The sequence below is a fragment of the Lepidochelys kempii genome, chromosome 5 (genome assembly GCF_965140265.1).
Source record: "Lepidochelys kempii isolate rLepKem1 chromosome 5, rLepKem1.hap2, whole genome shotgun sequence".
Classification (NCBI taxonomy): Eukaryota; Metazoa; Chordata; order Testudines; family Cheloniidae; genus Lepidochelys; species Lepidochelys kempii.
Window position 1 is genome coordinate 78,455,622 of NC_133260.1, and position 19,809 is coordinate 78,475,430.

Sequence of the window (19,809 nt, forward strand, 5' to 3'; positions counted from 1 at the left end):
ACGTAAAGTGCCTGATCACAAGGTGGCATGGCAATTAAATTACATCAGTAGCGTCTCAGTATGATTTTTAGAAGTTGAATAGTCTATATTTCTTCTAGAACGAACAAATAGTTATCTTATGAAGCCAGAAGGAAGTCTCATTTATCAGTGGCTTACATAATTCTCATGAAGATATTTGTGTCCCATTTGAAACAAACTTTCTGGGGCTGTTTCTAGGTCATCCTTTTTGTAATAAAGATAATAGTGGTCTTATTTCAGTTTTAACAAGGAATTATAATTGTAAACATTTCTGAATGTTTACCTTTGTGTATTTTTCTGTTCTTGGTCCTGGGGTAGAAGTGGCTATCTCAAAGAATACTAGCAAATCTATGTCATCATCCTACTTAGATTTCAAATACTTTAAGCCCAACAATATTTTAGATGCAGTCTTTTTGGCAAGTGTAATTTTTTCGACCCTCCTTTAGCAACAGTCTCATGTTGATGCCAATGCTTTATTCAACTGGTTACCCTTACTAACACTTGTGTACCTCAGGTAGCATTTTTCAAAAGCTACCAAGTCCCATTTTGAAAAGACACTTACGCACTAGGAGTCCAAGTCTCACTGGCTTTCCATACGCCTAGTGCATAAGTCTTTTCTGATAATGGGACTGGTGACTTGGGTCCTTTTGGCAATGATCCCCTCCTGTTTTAACATTTTTCCCTAACTATGGAGTACAAATCTGTTCATTGTTTGTTAGAAGATCATTTTTGTAGGTCTTGAGTGGCTACTTAAGATGAGTTTCACTGTACTTCAAAAAAATCATGTATAGTAGTTTTATTTGGCTCAATACTCTTAACATTATACATTTTTATTGTGAAAAAGATTTTCTATTTTAATGTACTTACTGTAGGCTGAAGCATACATTAGAAAACTTGTGAATAAAGCACCTTAGACTATTAAAGCAAAATTAAAATAATATGCATTTTTCTGCTTATGCTGTTAAGCATTTTTCTTAGCTAGAACAATACCAGTCCATTTTACTTTCACATTCACCAGCATACACAACAGAGGAAAGTTACTTTTGTATAAAAATCATTTCTCTGAGGTTTTAAAAATGTAAATATTTCTAGTGGTCTTAGATTTTTGTAAAATATTTTAAAAATTTAAATTTGGATTAAATTGTAAATTTCCTGCTTGTGTGACTAAAATAACATGGCCCAAAGACTGGGTTAACATATGCTTTATGTTCGAGTCTGAAGTTTGCCAAACTCATTTTCTGGTGAAACAGACCGGTGTAGACGTTTAGACTAGGCTACAACCTGAGCTCTGGAATAGTCCTACCTTACAGGATCCTAGAGCCTGGGTTCCAGCCCGAACCCAGATGTGTACGCCACACAGTTAAACAGCCCCACAGTTTGAGCCCCATAAGCCTCAGTCAGCTGGCATGAGCCAGCCATGGGTGTCTAATTGCAGTGTAGACATACCCGTAAGTATTAGAGGTGAACTGCAAAGCAAAAAGCTGTGCCTTTTACTGCTCCTTTGAGAAATAAAACTGTCTCAATACATAGAGTAATAACGGGTCGCCACTTTCTTTCTGCTGGAAATCCTTAGTAAGCTCTTAGGACTTTAATGGTGATTCCCCACACTTATCTAAAACCTAAGCTACAGTTCTCCCCAAATGAGGTGGGACAGTGCTTATTCTCAGACTACATTTCTTTAGTTTGTTACTGTGAGAATCAGTATCCTCTGCATATTTGAGGGCATGCAGGGCTGCAGCTTTGACATCACCATTTGGGTACTTCTAAGACGGCTAGCAAAATAGATGAGAATCCTATATTTGACTTTTTTTCTTAAAAAAAAAAAAAAAAAAAAAGCTTTTTTTGAAAGCAAATTTCTAGACGGTCACTGTACATTACAAAATAGCAGTAAAGAGCATAAACTTTTACTTTTCAATTCACTTTTTGAAAATCACTGTAGGACTCTAGAGTCTGGAAATGCCCACACTAACAGCGCACTGGCTGATGTTTGGCGCAAACTGTTTGTGTGTCATTGTGCTTATGTGGCTCCCATAACTTAAGCAGTTCCTCAGATACTGTGGTTCAGTATGTAAGTGATGTTAGCCAGTGAGAATCTTTCCTCCTGTTAGAGGGCGTCCTGACTAAGTCAAAATGTGCCCAAATATCTTCGTGGTCCATGGAGGTAGAATGGGGATGAGAGAATAGCAAGAAATTGCATATGGAAGAATTGATCATTTTGCTACATGAATCAAGAGTTATGCATTAAGTAACTGGAGCTATAGCAACAGCGAATATAACGTTCCCATTTTACTATGGAAAAATTTAAACAGTTGAATAGTACAATGAAGGCATATGAGTTTATATACTAAATATAAATACTAAATATACTTAGAATATGGGTCCTAATTACATTTTAAAAGTTATACGTGTTGCATACATGACTGCACAACTTTAACGATGCGTTAACCTCACAAAAGCAAGGCAGTTCAGTTTCCAGCTGAAAATATAAACTGCTGCTGCAGCCTTGAGCTGATGTGCTGTTTGTAAAAATCAACAGACTTAATGAACTGAATTCTTCTCGATTAGGCTGGTATAATTCAGAGTAACTCCAAAGTCAGTGATGTCCAAGTTACATTGGTACAGTAACTCCTCGCTTAACGTTGTAGTTATGTTCCTGAAAAATGTGACTTTAAGCGATACCATGTTAAGCGAATCCAGTTTCCCTGTAAGAGTTCATGTAAATAGTGGGGGGTTAGGTTCCAGGGAAATTTTTTTCACCAGACAAAAGACTATATTGTGTATACAAAAGACTATAGTGTGTGTGTGTGTACACAGAGTATAAGTTTTAAACAAACAATTTTTAATATTGGTACACAGTGATGATAATTGCGAAGCTTGGTTGAGGTGGTGAAGTCAGAGGGTGGGATATTTCCCAGAGGATGCCTTACTGCTAAATGATGAACTAGCAATTGGCTGAGCCCTCAGGGTTAACTCATTGTTAAGGTAGCCTCAGGCTCTACAAGGCAGCAGGAATGGAGGGAGGGGAGACAGCATGGCAGGCGGAGACACACACCCTGTGTGTGAGAGAGAGATGTGCATTGTCCCTTTAAGAAAGCTGACCCCACTATTAAGTACACTGCCTTTTTAAGTTAATCAGCAAGCTGAGACTGCAGCTGTTGACCATACTGAACTTCATGAATTGATATAAATACTGCAGGTGTGCAGCAGATCTGTATGCTTAAAAATCACTACCCTGCATGCAGGCTCTCCTACTTCAAGAGAATGACTGTTGTCACTCCCACAATCTTAGAAACATACCCCCTTCTCCCCTCCCCCCCCAAAACCCCCCTAAAGACTTCCACTGAAGGCTCATCACCTGCTACAATATCTAAATACTTATTGGCATTTGAGTAGTGAATTCTAAAACTAACCACTTAACACACTGTTTTTATTCTTGCCAAAGCCAGTTCTTCCTTGCGCCCCCAAATATCTCTTGATTTAATTGCTCTGTTCTGAACAGAGACCTTGCTGACAAAAAGAAAAGGAGGACTTGTGGCACCTTAGAGACTAACCAATTTATTTGAGCATGAGCTTTCGTGAGCTACAGCACGAAAGCTCATGCTCAAATAAATTGGTTAGTCTCTAAGGTGCCACAAGTCCTCCTTTTCTTTTTGCGAATACAGACTAACACGGCTGTTCCTCTGAAACCTTGCTGACAAAGTTCACTTCAAAGCAAATTTTTACAGGTAAATTTTACAGCTAAAACCCCTGAAATTGGAGGAAGGCTGTAATGTAAACTATAACTAACAATACAGTGGAAATCCATATAAGCATGCATCTGTGTTAAACTATTAGTGCAATGTTTGCAATAATTCTCAATTTGAAGAATAAGGAAATATACAATAAGATGTAAAACTAATTTCTATGAATGACAGTAATCTTGTAGGTAGTGTGCCAGTGAAATATTTTATATTATGCATGTATGTTATGTGCCTCTTGTGTAATATTTTGTACTAATTCATAAAATCTTTACCTAGAAGCCACAGAAGAGGTTTCTCTGGACAGTCCAGAAAGGGAACCAATACTGTCTCCAGATCCTACTCCTGCAGTCACTCCTGTAATGCCCACTACACTAGTAACTGCCAGAATGGAATCAAAAAGTATAACAGCCCCTGTGATTTTTGATAAATCCAGGGAAGAGGTAACTGAATAATTTAATATTTTAACACTTTGTTGCAAATACTATTGCTATGATATGTACAAATTTAAGGTATGGTATTTCATTTTTTTAAAACAGCATAAAAATTGCAACTGAAGGTATTAACTATGTAGTCTCTGACTCACAAGAACTTTCATTGCCATGGGGTGTGTGTGTGTGTGAAATTTACGCAAATAGCTATTGCGTGTTTACTTTCTGAAAGATGTCCTTCTTAGAAAAGATCTTATGAATATTCATTTGGGGGATTCTGTTCACAACTTCCTGTATGTTGAGATCAAGACTCAATCTATAGTCCAGGGATTGGCAACCTTTGACACGCAGCCCGCCAGGGTAACCCCCCTGGCGGGCCGGACCGGTTTGTTAACCTGCGGATGAGGCAGGTAAGGCCAATCGCAGCTCCCACTGACCATGGTTCACCGCTCCAGGCCAATGGGGATGTGGGAAGTGGTGGCCAGCACATCCCGCAGCCCGCGCTGCTTCCCACAGCCCCCATTGGCCTGGAGCGGCAAACCGCAGCCGGTGGGAGCTACAATCGGCCAAACCTGTGGACACGGCAGGTAAACAAACCAGCCCAGCCCGCCAGGGGGCTTACCCTGGAGGGCTGCGTGCCAAAGGTTGCCGATCCCTGCTATAGTCAATAGCAATTATTTTCCTTACTCCAATATGAACAGCTAATATGCTGTTAATATAAAGTGGAAAAATAAAAACATTACTTGAAATAGTCATGGGGAAATACTGAAGAGATGCTGAGTACCCGAACTCCCACTGGTATGCTGTAGATCTAACTTTAGTCACTGCTTTAAAAATCTCAAGTGGCATATGTATCAAGAAATGTTGCTACATGGCTGATGATCACCTGGATGTTAAGAACTTTGGTGATGCAATAAGATAACCAGTGAGGGACAAACTGAATAAACTGCTGGACTACCTTAAGGATCTAATCGTAGGAGACCATCAATATCACTTTGTTCAAGAGCAAAAATCTGGTTCTGAGCAATTCAGCTCCCATTCATAGCAATGGGAGCATTTGGCAGATGGAATATCAAATGTGAATGCAAAGCATTGGTTTTATAATTGGCTTCATATGTAAATGTCCCAGTACTAAGTGAGCTACTTCATCACCATGCTAACCTTTGCACTTGCAATATAAGTACCAAATTTAATTCTCTGCATTACAGGTTTGTATATGTAGCTTACCTAGCTTTCTCTGACATCTGTTTAACTGCTTGCACATGTGAATAATGAGAAATAATGGACTTCAATATGTTGCTTGTCCAAATGGAATTGGTAAATATACTTTCTTTTTGTGCTGTATATATGGTTATAAAGAATGCTAGGGAGTTTGTAACTGTGTGATAGAGAAAAATGTATTCTGCTTTTTGTGGTTGTTGACAGTTATGTTTAAGTTATTAAAGGTTGACTAAAAAGGGAAACACTTTTTATCTTGGAACAGAGGTGGTTTACATGATTTTAACTCTACATGTCAGTAATTTCCAGGGTGGATAAAAATCAATGATTTTTAAAAAAAAAAAAATTGGATTTTTTTATTTAAATCAGACTTTTTTGATAGGTTTTTTCTTAAAAAGCATTTTATCTAAAGATAGTTTTAATTAAGATACATTATAGGTCAAAGATATCTCATCATGAAATAGGGATTATAAATTCTAATTCTATAGTATGAGACAATATATTCATGTAATGTTTAATAAAATTTTGTAAATGCGTTCCAGTAGTTCATGGATTAGGGACCCAATCTTATGGGGTCCAGGGGCTTCTGTGTAGATTATTTAGGTTAATCTTTCTGTCTACCCAAGGGGACTCAGTGCTCAGTCTAGAAGATACCATCAGAGATGCTTAGTTTTGCAGTTCTCACCTTTGGAGAGACAAATCCACAGTTTAACGTGCTTGTTCACAGCAAAAATATTTTTAAATAAATATATAGAGAGAGAGGTGAGAAATAACAGACCTCAACCCTACTGTCCCTCTGCAAATTTGTGTACACAGAGTCAATCCCTTATCCCTCTCTAAAAGTGCAAAGTTTCAATAAGTTCAATGAATAGAAGATTGTTGGGGGCAGAATAGATCTGGACAAGGAGAAGAAGTCTGGAGATAAATGTGAGAAGGGAAGGACAGGCAGTAGAAACAAAAGTGAAACTGTTGGAGCAGCATGTTCCAGAAGTCTTGGTCTTTCTGAGTATAGTCTTCATTGATTTGAGATCTACCATGTCATTCTCTCACTGGAAGGGAAAACCTGTAATGGCAGCAGGCCGTAAAAGAGACCCAGTTTGGGAATATTTTAATGAAGTTCCTCTACCTGTGAAGAATATGTATTCTAAATAATAACCAACAAGAACGCCCTTTTATGTAGAAATCCATGATTAAATCAAGTCTTCCTGACTAGAGATTTTTAAATCATGATTTAAGTCAAATCCACCTGGTAATTTCCAGTGTTTGAGTTCTTAAACAAAACATTAATTTAAAATTCCTAGACTCAAATATATTTTGGGTTTTCCAAGAAGATTCATATTTCTTGAAGTAATAGATTCTTCCTTCAGGTTAATAGTTCCATCTCCCCAGTGTTTCAAAAATACATTTATCCAAAACCCTATTTTTCAAAACTCAGCATTATCTGAATCCTTTCCTTGTCCCCCAGCATGAGATACATGCCCTTTGCAGCATGTATCTCGTGCTGGGCACAAGGAAAGGATTCAGATAATGTGGTGCTTCAGATAACAGAGCAGAGACCCTCCGCCAGGACTGCGAGAAGAATGAGCCCCCAGCTGCAGAGGAGGCTCCTACAGCAGCAAAGGGAGCCCTGTGCAGCCCCACTGTCACAGGAACAAGTGAGCAGGGCTGTGACAGCAGACCTGCAAAGCCCCCTGTGCTGCTGCAGAGCTGGTGACACACAATCCTTGCAGGCGCATGGTACACGGGGAGGCTGTGGTCCTGGTGGGGTAGAGCAGAGACTCCTGGCCAACACTGCGGGAAGGAGACAGCCAAGCTCATGGCTGCATGGGGAGCCACCCCACCCCACTTCTGAATGGCTCCTGTCTTCTGTTATTTGAACTCCTGATTTTTCTAGCTAAAATGTTCTGTTTATTTCAGAAGGTGGAGACAGCTACCAGGGGAGAGGCTGTTCTAGATTTGATTTTGACAAATAGCGAGGAACTGGTTGAGAATTTGAAAGTGGAAGGCAGCTTGGGTGAAAGTGGTCATGAAATGATAGAGTTCATTATTCTAAGGAATGATAGGAGGGAGAACAGCAAAATAAAGACAATGGATTTCAAGAAGGCAGACTTTAGCAAACTCAAGGAGTTGGTAGGTAAGACCCATAGGAAGCAAGCATAAGGGGAAAAACTATAGAAGATAGTTGGCAGTTTTTCAAGGAGACATTATTAAGGCACAAGAGGAAACTATCCCACTGTGTAGGAAAGATAGGAAGTATGGCAAGAGACTATGCTGACTTAACCAGGAGATCTTCAATAATCTAAAAATCAAAAAAGAGTCCTAAAAAAAGTGGAAACTAGGTCAAATTACAAAGGATGAATAGAAACAAATAACACAAGTATGTAGGGACAAAACTAGAAAGGCCAAGGCACAAAATGAGATCAAACTAGCTAGAGACAAAAGGGTAACAAGAAAACATTCTACAAATATATTAGAAACAAGAGGAAGACAAAGGACAGGATAGGCCCTGTTACTCAATTGGGGTGAGGGTGGAATAATAACAGAAAATGTGGAAATGGCAGGGATGCTTAATGACTTCTTTGTTTCGGTTTTCACCAAGAGGTTGGTGGTGATTGGACGTCTAACATAGTGAATGCCAGTGAAAATGAGGTAGGATCAGAAGAGGCTAAAATATGGAAAGAACAAGTTAAAAATTACTTGTACAAATTAAATGTCTTCAAGTCACCAGGGCCCGATGAAATGCATCCTAGAATACTCAAGGAGCTGACTGTGGAGATATCTGAGCCATTGATGATTATCTTTGAGAAGTCATGGAAGATGGGAGAGTTTCCAGAAGACTGGAAAAGGGCAAATATAGGGCCCATTTATAAAAAGGGAATTAAGGACAACCCAGTCAGTTTAACTTCTGTACCCGGAAAGATAGTGGAGCAAATAATTAAGTAATCAATTTACAAACATCTAGAAGATAGTAAGGTGATACGTAACAGTCAGCATGGATTTTTCAAAACAAATAGTGTCAAACCAAGCTGATACAGTAACAACCAACTGCCAGAGTAACAAGCCTTGTGGATAGGGGGGAAGTGGTAGACATGGTATATCTTGATTTTAGTAAAGCTTTTGATACTGTTCCGCATGACCTTCTCATAAACTAGGGAAATGCAACCTAGATGGAGCTACTATAAGGTGGGTGCAAAACTGATTGGAAAACCATTCCCAGAGAGTAGTTATCAGTGGTTCAGAGTCATGCTGCAAGGGCATAACAAGTGAGGTCCCGCAGGGATCAGTTCTGGGTCTGGTTCTGTTCAGTACCTTCTTCAATGATTTAGATAATGGCACATAGAGTATACTTATAAAGTTTGGGGACCATACCAAGCTGGGCGGGGTTGCAAGTGCTTTGGAGGATAGGATTAATATTCAAAATGATCTGGACAAACTGGAGAAATGGTCTGAAGTAAATAGGATGAAATTCAATAAGGACAAATGCAAAGTACTCCACTTAGGAAGGAAAAATCAGTTGCACACACACAAAATGGGAAATGACTGCCTAGGAAGGAGTACTGCGGAAAGGGATCTGGGGGTCATAGTGGACCACAAGCTAAATATGAGTCAACAGGTAATGCTGTTGCAAAAAAAGCAAACATCATTCTGGGATGTATTATCAGAAGTGTTGTAAGCAAGACATGAGAAGTAATTCTTTCACTCTAGTCCGCTCTGATTAGGCCTCAACTGGAATATTGCGTCCAGTTCTGGGTACCACATTTCCTGGGTGCCACAGGAAGGATGTGGACAAATTTGAGAGCATCCAGAGAAGAGCAACAAAAAATGATTAAAGGTCTAGAAAACATGACCTCTGAGGGAAGATTGAAAATATTGGGTTTGTTTAGTCTAGAAAAGAGAAGGCTGAGAGGGGACATAACTGTTTTCAAGTACGTAAATGGTTGTTACAAGGAGGAGGAAGAAAAATTGTTTTTCTTAAACTCTGAGGATTAGACAAGAAGCAATGGGCTAAAATTGAAGCAAGGGAGGTTTAAGTTGAACATTAGGGAAAACTTCCTGTCAGGGTGGTTAAGTACTAGAATAAATTGGCTAGGGAGGTTGTGGAATCTCCATCATTGGAGACTTTTAAGAGCAGGTTAGACATACACATGTCAGGAGTGGCTTAGATAATTAGTCCTGCCATGAGTGCAGGGGACTGGACTAGATGACCTCTCGAGGTCCCTTCCAGTTCTATGATTCTATAATTGGGAGTATACTGTATTCATTTGTCGAGCATCTCCACAAAATTGGTTTGTGAGCTGCACAGCATTAATCTCTTCCTTCCTAGACTGTTTCCTTGTTTCCTTTGAACTGCTTCTTGCCAGACAGATCTCTCCGCTTTGATGCGATTCTTGTTCCTCCACTCCAAACAGGCTTCCCTCTTGTTGCCCCTTCTGTTATGACAATGTGTGGATTTCATAAAGGCTTTAATGAAAGGCCTGACAAAGTCTGCATCATGCCACATGGAGTTTAGAAAGTGCACATGAGTGGTCAGGACTTGAGCAGTATCTTAAAATATTTCAGTTCCCCTTATGTACAATAAAATGGAATTTAATTCTCCTCCCGATTCAGTCTCCCCCCTTGCTCAATTAAAGGCGTCCATAATAGCTAGAAAAAACTAATTTGATATTTCTAGACTAATTCTCGTCTCTTTTCTCTTTATGATCCAGAAATTTAGGAAAATGTTTTAACGGAAAACATCTGAGGTTTTTTTTTAACCCCATTTCTTCTAAGCATATGTCCAATCTGCTTCAAACTTCCTCTAGAAAAAAGTCTCCTTTGGAATAAAAAGAGACCTGTAACATTTCAGGTGGATAAGGTTTCCCAACTTAAAGCCGTTGTGGCAGGGCTCAAAATGAAACTTATGGGGAAAGCATTTTTCAACCTTTATTATGGTAAATACTAGTGTCTTCACATTTTTCACTAAAATGGGATGGAAGGGGTCTCAGTTATGCTTTTTTAAGTCCCACACAGATTTACTGTTTTTCTTGTATCCACAGATGTAGTTGGGGGAGCTACCTTAATTATCCTTTGAAAGTTAACTCACTAGTATACTGTTAATGCTATACATTCTTCTCTCTAGATTGAAGAGGAAGCAAATGGAGATGTATTTGATATAGAAATCAATGTCTCAGACCCAGAGAAAGTTGGTGAGTTGGTATCTCAGACCCAGAGAAAGATTGCATTCTTTCAGCATTAACTTATCTGCTTGCTATTTGAAAAAAACTTTGGTTTTAGCATAATTTTGCATTTATTTATAATTCCAGCATATACGTGATTCAGAAGACTTGCCCTTGGATTAAGTACATGTCTTTTAACTGTGTATCTTCTTACAGGGGATGGCATGAATGCTTACATGGCATACAGAGTAACAACAAAGGTAAATATTGTTTGCAACTACTTTTCATCTTGAATTTAAATATACGGAATATAAACTACAGTACACCTGAGTAGATGAAAAAATAACTGAAAATTAAAATATAACTTTTCTATGGATTTTTTAGACATCCCTTTCTGTGTTTCACAAAAATGAATTCTCTGTTAAAAGAAGATTCAGTGACTTTCTTGGTTTGCACAGCAAATTAGCAACAAAATACCTGCATGTTGGTTACATTGTGCCTCCAGCTCCAGAAAAAAGTATTGTAGGTAAGCACAGCTTCTATAAGGATGAACATATACATCCAATCTTTGACTCGGCTTTGTTTGTCTTACATTGGCCCTTAAATATTATTTAAATGTAAATATTAAAATTGTAACACATGGTGTCTGAAAATAAAATGTACAGTTCATGTCAAAATATCATTTGAACAAAATATCTTTCACAGAATGCTGCCAACTGCTTGGATCTCAGGCTCTTGAAAATTAAAATGGGTTGTAAATTAAAATTAAAATGCTTGTAAAAGAAGACTGTTTTTTAGTGCAAGTAGAGATTAGGGGAGAGAAGAGAACAGGAACAGTAACAAAAGCTAGTATTCAACAGTAAACTTCAGTTGAGAGAATATAGATACCTAACCCCCTCCTGGAGCATATAAGAAGTGAGGTAGTATGAAAAGGAGATCTGACCTAATGCCTGGCCTCCTGTTTCTTGTCCATTTTCCTAGATTTTCAGCCTAGTCCCTTTGCTTTGAGACTTTTTCATTTAACTTATTTTGTGTTCATTACCAATTGTTTGAAGTAGTATCCCCTGCGTTCCCTATTTAGTCCATGTCCTAACTTGCCTGTTCAGCTTTGAACTCCTTGCTAATATTTGTCAATAGATTTTTCAGTCCTTTTTGTAATTTTTGAAAATACCTGTTAATGTCCCCTTATTTGTCCTAATTTCTAATGAGAATAAGGCGCTTTCCCTTAAAGTGCGGTTCTGCTTTGAATAGTGACCCTGAATGACATCGGTGTCTCCATGAATGCTGTTTAGGATCAGATCCTAAGCTGGTATAAATCAGCATGGTCTGTTGAGCACATAGATGCAGGAACTAGTGGTGCTGGGGATGCTGCCGCACCTCCCCAGCTTGAAGTGGTTTCTGTCATATACAGGGTTTACAGTTTGGTTCAGTGGCTCTCAGCACTCCCCACTATACAAATTGTCCCAGCACCCCTGGTTTAGCAAAGATCTACCTCCAGTGTGCTCTCTTAATAAAGATGATTTCTGGTTGCCAGTCCAGTTATTGTGGGCACTAAGAGTAGCAGAATTTCTCTTTCTGCATCACACATATTTAAGGCTCTCAAGGCCAAATTAAACATTCAGTTACACCCATGCTCAGCCATTACATTCAATGGCTGTAGATGGGTGTAACTGATTGGAGTTTAATAAGCAATCTTGTTTGATACACAAGGAGAAATAGAATCTATCTTCCTCTCCTGTAGCTGTAATTGGCATCTTAAGGTAACAGAAGTAAAAAGTAGTAAAACTTATTTTTGTCACTGAAATAAGTAAATATTGCTGAGTATGCACAGGAAGCAAATCTTTATGTAAAAATGGTACCTTCTTATGCAAGTCACTCTACAGTGTAGGACTGCATTTTAACTTGTCCTCATAACTTAAATATCTGCTCTCAATAATCTTCACTGGCCTCCTCTAAGGCAATGGTATAATCAGTACTTTATACCAGATGGGTGTCTGAAGTGTGCTGCACTAACAGTATGTAATCTCTTGTGATTCTGTTCCTCTACTGATATAATCTAGCTTCTTATTTGTCTTTTCTAACTGCAACTGTGAACTGGGCTGACTTTTAATTACTCTTCCACAGTTACCACTAAATCATTTCTGTAGTGTGCTATATGATTGTTCCGTTTTAGTATGTACACTACAGAAGAATCGTTTAATCTGCATTGGGATGATAGCCAGAGAATAGATTCAGTGCAGTATATTTCAATGATTAAACAATGGGTAACTGATTCATCTAGTAATTTTGTTCTAAATATTGACATGGCTGGAGGTGTGTTAAATCTGTTTATTGCTCAGAGGTGTGAATTGATGTTCATTTGTAAAGTTTTCACCAAAGGTGTTCATTCACTTCAGGTTGTATGAGTGTTCTACTGAAATTAAATTAATGGATCTAACTTTTATCAACTGTTAACAGAACAGGGAGGTAGTGATTTATTCAGTGTAAAAGTCAGCCAATTCTGATCTTTTCCCCCCCATCTTGCTGTATGTGATGCAATAGTCTTGTTAGATGCTCAAAACATGAAGCCCTCGTTACTTTTTGTCCTTCTCTCTTTTTTACTGATCTGATGGATAAAAAGAGAGATCCTGGCAGCTCTGGCCAATTTGTACATTATGGGGAACACTTGTGGAATTAGCTGTTTTCTCTCCTTGCTCTGTCTACAGTGAACAGTTCCCATCAAACCCCCAGACTCGAAAAATATGTGGTGCTTGAAAGTGTCATGAAATTCTAGAGCCACAGGGTATCATTGCCCTAAAGTGTCTCCTATAAACAGGGTGAGAGCAGGTACTGGACTAGACTAGATGTACCTTTGATCTGGTACTGTATGGCAGTTTTCACATCTCTGGAAAACCAATTTTGATTGTATGAATGAGTCCAGCTGAACTAGACTAGGTTTGTGTGTGTGTGTGTCATTCACAATGAATGCTGATAAAAACCTTTACCCCACAGAGTTCCTATAATCTACACAAATTGTGGTAAAAAAATTTTGTTGGGATCACTTTTATATTTTTATTCTTACTTATCACGAGCCCACTTATACAGGGTTTAGAGGGAGCTATAAAAGCTCTTAGAAAAAGCTTGGAAAAAATTAAACCCCAAAGTTGTGACTTCAAGGTCCCATATTTTGGGACCTTGTAGGGCTAAAATTGAGTTGGGGCCAACCAAGCCTGAGAATCTTCCCTTTGCAATGAATGGGATAAAATTCCTATTTCTAGCCCTGGGCAGTTACGAGATGCCTTTTAAAAAGGGAAGAAGGAGAATCTAGGAAACTACAGATGGGTCAGCCTCACCTCAGTCCCTGTAAAAATCATGGAGCAGGTCCTCAAGGAATCCATTTTGAAGCACTTGGAGGAGAGGAAGGTGATCAGGAACAGTCAACATGGATTCATCAAGGGCAAGTCATGCCTGACCAACCTGATTGCCTTCTATGATGAGATAACTGGCTCTGTGGATATGAGGAAAGCGGTGGATGTAATATACCTTGACTTTAGCAAAGCTTTTGAAATGGTCTCCCACAGTAGTCTTGCCAGCAACTTAAAAAAGCTGGCTAGATCGTCGGGCTCAACAGCTCGATTTCTAGTTGGCATCCAGTATCAAGCAGAGTGCCCTACAGGTTTTTTTGTTCAAAATCTTCATTAATGATCTGGATGATGGGATGGATTGTATCCTCAGCAAGTTTGTGTATGACACTAAGCTGGGGAGAAAGATAGATATGCTAGAGGGTAGGGATAGTATCCAGAGTGACCTAGACAAATTGGAGGATTGGACCAAAAGAAATCTGATGAGGTTCAACAAGGGCAAGTGCAGAGTCCTGCACTTAGGATAGAATAATCCCATGCACCGCTACAGGCTGGGGACAGACTGGCTAAGCGGCAGTTCTACAGAAAATGAGTTGGGGATTACCGTGTACGAGAAGCTGGATATGAGTCAACAGTGTACCCTTGTTAAGAAGGCTAATGGCATATTGGGCTGCATTAGTAGGAGCATAGACAGCAAATTGAGGGAAGTGATTATGCCCCTCTGTTCGGCCCTGGTGAGGCTACATCTGGAGCATTGCATCCAGTTTTGGTCCCCCCACTACAGAAATGATGTGAACAAATTGGAGACGGTCTAGCGGAGGGCAACAAAAATGATTAGGCAGCTGGGGCACATGACTTATGAGGAGAGGCTGAGGGAACTGGGCTTATTTAGTCTGCAGAAGAGAAGAGTGAGGGAGGATTTGATTAGGAGTCTTCAGCTACCTGAAGGAAGGTTTCAGAGAGGGTGAGCTAGGCTGTTTTCAGTGGTGGCAGATGACAGAACAAGGAGCAGTGGTCTCAAGTTGCAGTGGGGGAGGTCTAGGTTGGATATTAGGAAAAAGTATTTCACTAGGAGGGTGGTGAAGCCCTGGAATGGGTTACCTAGGGAGGTGGTGGAATCTCCTTCCTTAGAGGTTTTTAAGGTCAGGCTTGACAAAGCCCTGGCTGGGATGATTTAATTGGGGTTGGTCCTGCTTTGAGCAGGGGGTTGAATTAGATGACCACCTGAGGTCTCTTCCAACCCTGATCTTCTATGATTCTGTGATATCTGATCTCAAATTTGTCATTGTTGCAGGACTAAACATTGCCCAGCTTCGCCTTGTGCAGGTATAACTTGGAGGAAAGAAACTTTTCTAGGCAGTTGCTTAAAACAAAGGCCTTGTTCTAAGCTTGTTCGGAGGTTTGGAATGTTTGAGGCGATAAAGTAGTGAGCATAGAGCAACCAGAGTAGTTAAAGGTGCATGATAAAATCACCACATGGTTCCAGAATTTATCACATGGCTCTACAGTTTATCACATAGACATTGCCAGTACATGTGCATATTATATGTACACTGCAAAGGTAGAAAATTGTAGGGACTTTTTCCAGGGTTAATGGATGTTTTATGCAGTACAGAATTTCTTAAATAAAATAAGAAGCTTTTAAAAAATACTTTTTTTTCCCCCCAAAATCTAAATGTAACCATTACCCAGGGAATGGACAACTTGACAGACTGAAGAGTATGATGCATGCAATAACTGTTCATTATTTGAATATACAATAAAGATAAGTCTCAAAAGTTGCAAAGACTTTTAAATTAGTGGCTTAAAATCTGTTTCTATCAACCAGTAAAATGGAACTTTTATCTACACATTTATCATGCACTCAGATGGTGAGTTCTTATTTTCTTCATTGTAACTTACATCATTGCAAGAGGACTAGATTCATCATCTAACAAAATAGAGGCCAGCAACATTTAGCTGTTGAATATTTACCAAAACTACTGAAGTCCAGATTGCTGTTTCTGAAACTGTTCTGGAAACTCATTTTCTTGCTATTATTGCTGCAAAAACGAATACTCACTTCAGTTTTTCTTTAACTCCTGGACCTTATTCCTATAATAATAGGAAAGGGCTTCTGTACCATGGAACTTGCTTTTTTTCCACTTGTTCTTAGATTGCCAGAGGGAAGAAACTTGACATCATGATCTGTAGAATCCGCTGTTTGGGGGGGGAACCCTGTGAACTCTCAATTTATATCTGCTTATGGAGCACTCTTGGCTGCCTAATATTCCTGTTTCCCTATAGACTTTTTGCAGTATTGGTTCTTAAAGTCAGATATTTCAAGGTTGAAGAATTTACTTGCTTAGGAGTATCAGGATAGACATGGAAATTAAACATGTATTGTTTATTGTGCTAATAAAGGAGATGAGTTAGCTAGAATAATTAATGAGGAGCCTCTGGAGCAGTGTCTTAAATTTATTAAATAAAAAGCTGAAGTTTAGTCAATTTAAACTTTCCTTAAACTGGTGGGTTCTCAACTTCTTATAGTATACACTATATCAAAATAATTTCTTATTGACCTCCTCCCTTCTCATTCATCACCACATAGACTACCTCCCTGTGTGATGGTATAACATCCCTATAGCAAGTGAAGGATTTCCTTATGTTGAAAAGGAATAGGAAATTATTTAAAGTATTTTTGGCTGTCTTTTTAATGCAATTGAGCAGCTTTAAACAAAGATGAGATCCTGCACCATGTTTCTGGCAATCAGTGGACAATCAGCAAATGCTCTATGGATTACAATTTGAGAACTAGTGGCTTATAGGAATTTACCAAAAAAAAATAAAAAAAAAATTTGACATTGTCTGTAACTTCGAATTTCCTGGTTCTTGTTGCATCAAGTTTAACCCTTAGGTATAACCCTTCAACAAAATTTAAGAGAACATTAAGGTCACATAATTAAAAACACACAAGTTAGGAAACACCACAATTAAAGTTACATATGCAACTCCTAACTCCTCTACCTTGTGTATTGAGTCTTTTATTACAATACTGTTTGTCAAGTAAATTTTTTCTATAATTTTAATGTATATGTATACTTTATTTTTTACATTTGTTTATGTCTACGCTAATTTCAGTATTCTAAATGTTTTAGTATATCTGACTTTTTTTTTAAACATTTCATATTTTGTTTAAGGCTTGTTTAATTTATTACCACCAATGTATTGCATACCATTTTGTTAAATTTTAAGTGTATTCCAAGGGATAAGGCCATTAATTTACACCTAATTCAGTTTTGTAAATTGATTTGGGCATATGTTCAGAATTAATCTGTATGTTTAATGTGCAGTGTGTTGTATTGGTATAGTTTTATGTATTCTTTTAATATAATGTATATCCTTAATATAAACTATTTTCATGGACTCTTGTGTATAGATTACACATTGCATTTTGTAGTTTTGTGTCTGAGAAATGTGCTTACGGAATTGAACTTGTATCATGCATATAGAGAGAAGGGGGTACAATTAAAGTTTAAGTGTGGCATTTCCTGGCTTGGATTGCTTACTTGGGAAACTTCTTTGTTCTCCTTATGGTAATGTATGAAATTTCCTAAGTTTTTAAAAGGAAAACATGATGAACCTCATTGTCCAGGGTTTCAAAGCTCTGTCTTTCAACAAATTGGCAATAGTTTGTAACCTATCTGTAACTTTTTGGTTAGACACCACCAGAACATTCTCTCCTCTAACCTTAGGAAAGCTGCAGGAGGGAATCCCTCTTGCAAACTTTAAAAGCTCATGAGCTCTATCAGAAGGGTTTCCTTCTCTGTTTTAAGTATTACAAATCGTGCAATAATCACTGCTGCCCCTTCACCACTTCAGTAAATGTGTAAGTATGTGGCTAGTTAGCCATGCATACACAGCACAACTTTCCCTAGTTGCTCCCTGAAGAAGCTTTGTGCAAATACTATCAAGCATAATGCTTGCTTATGTAAGAAGTCCCCTTGATATCAAGTGGACTACTCAAGGCAGTAAGCACTATGCTTGGTAGTGGTTGCAGGATTAAATAAGTAGGAAAACAAAACTCTGTATAAAATGTACTGCATTATAAGCAGTGCACAACTTTCAAATTTGATCCGGTCAAAACCAGAGTGCATGGGGGAACATTAAATTGTACTAAATAAGGGTTATTTCCTTGAATTTTGAACCTAAATTTCATCTGTCATCCCACTTTTTGCTGTCATTGTCTTCATAAATTACAAAAGGATGTGGTCTCCTGAGCACCACCTGGCCCAGTGTCTGACTGGATCCTTAAGGTGGTCCAGCAGCATATTCAGTTTGTCTGTCACTGGCGATCTTATCACACCACCAAAGTTCTTGACATTCAGGTGATTATCAGTCATGTAGCAACATTCAGATGTTGGCCCTGTTTTGAGCAAGGGGTTGGACTAGATGACCTCCTGAGGTCTCTTCCAACCCTAATCTTCTATGATTCCGTGCTACACATGCCACTAGTGATTGCCACTTGATAAGAAGCAGTTGACAAAGACAACAAGAATCAAAATAATCCATTTGGTGTTCTTCACCCTTTTTCTGCACCCATGTATCATTTCTATACAGTAGAGTTGATAGAACCATGCAGCTATGCAGTAAACTTGATGTCACAAAATGCATACAGAGGCCACTGAAGGGCCCAAAATTTGGTGGCAGCTGGTGCTATATGAGTGTCCACATCTTTCAAGGGTTTTCCAAGCAACATCAGATGATGCCGGATATTTGACAGTTTCCAGCTGCTCGATGTCCCATCTGGACAGCTTAATACTGAGCTGGTTGTAATTTGGAGCTGGAGGCTGCTTACTGGTAATGACGAGGGACTTACCATTTTATAATGATTAATAACCAGACCAATGAACACTGCTTCTTGCCCGACTATATCCACCGTCCACTGCTTTGATTCACCAAACGTAGCCAAAAAAGCAATGTCTTTGGCATATTCAGAATCACAGTGCAGAATATTGTTCATCTCAACACCACCAACAGCTGCCTCCTCAAGCTTATCCATCAACCAAACAATGACAATACTGAACAATAATCATGACAGAACATAGCCTTGCCAAACTCCTGTGGAGGTAGGAAACCATACTGTGTACCTGCCATTGACTACTTCTACCAATGACACTGTCTTCCCAAGGATGCTGAGTCATATCTCACTAACTTGCTCGATGCACTGAATCAAAGGCCTGATGGAAGTCTATAAAAAGTACTGCAAATAGCTTATTAATTGAGATGCCTTCTGAAAAAAGCTGTCTGGAGGTAAAGATCTGTTTGACAGTGGAATGAAAGCCACAGTGGGTATCCTGATCTTTGCCATGAAGTGCATTGAGACATTAACATATAAGCAAAGACTTCCCTGGCACTGACAACAGTGTAATACCTCTATAGTTGCTACATCTGGCTGTGTTGCCCTTTTTTGAATATCAGAAGAACACCTCTTCCAATCAGGGATATTTGTGTGCCAGATGTTATGACCAAGCCTGTGCTGCCATGATAAAACGGTCTTCAGCAACTCAGGGGTGATGCCACAAACCCCTGGTGTTTTCCCAGACTTTGTCTTATGGATTGCGATCCAGATCTCCTTTTGTTGAAGAAAAGTGACTCTTTGAAATTCCTGCCTTTCCTCAAATAAAAGAGGGGCTTCAGGTGAAGGACAATAGAGGAGCATATTGTCGTCTATCGACACAACTCTCTTGCAAACTCTTGCTGATGCTGTCGTCCCAATTCTTTACTAGGTAGTCTGGTGCCACCTTCCCCAACAATCACTGGAAAGTTGGATATAGGTTGCAGAGATTGTCCCAAGTGGCAGTCTGTTCAAAACTGGCTAAGTTGAGTGCAAGGATTCCTTATCTTCTTTACATAATGACTTGAAGAT

At 38.9% G+C, this 19,809-nt stretch overlaps 1 protein-coding gene across 1 annotated transcript in view; it reads left to right on the forward strand.

Moving 5' to 3' along the window:
* Positions 1 to 19,809, forward strand: part of SNX2 (sorting nexin 2) — a 55,508-nt gene that overhangs the window by 17,531 nt on the left and 18,168 nt on the right. The window contains exons 3-6 of the mRNA XM_073344834.1: positions 4,035 to 4,198; positions 10,524 to 10,590; positions 10,777 to 10,820; positions 10,945 to 11,086. Coding sequence (XP_073200935.1) covers positions 4,035 to 4,198; positions 10,524 to 10,590; positions 10,777 to 10,820; positions 10,945 to 11,086 — 417 coding nt within the window. The remainder of the gene's footprint in view (positions 1 to 4,034; positions 4,199 to 10,523; positions 10,591 to 10,776; positions 10,821 to 10,944; positions 11,087 to 19,809) is intronic.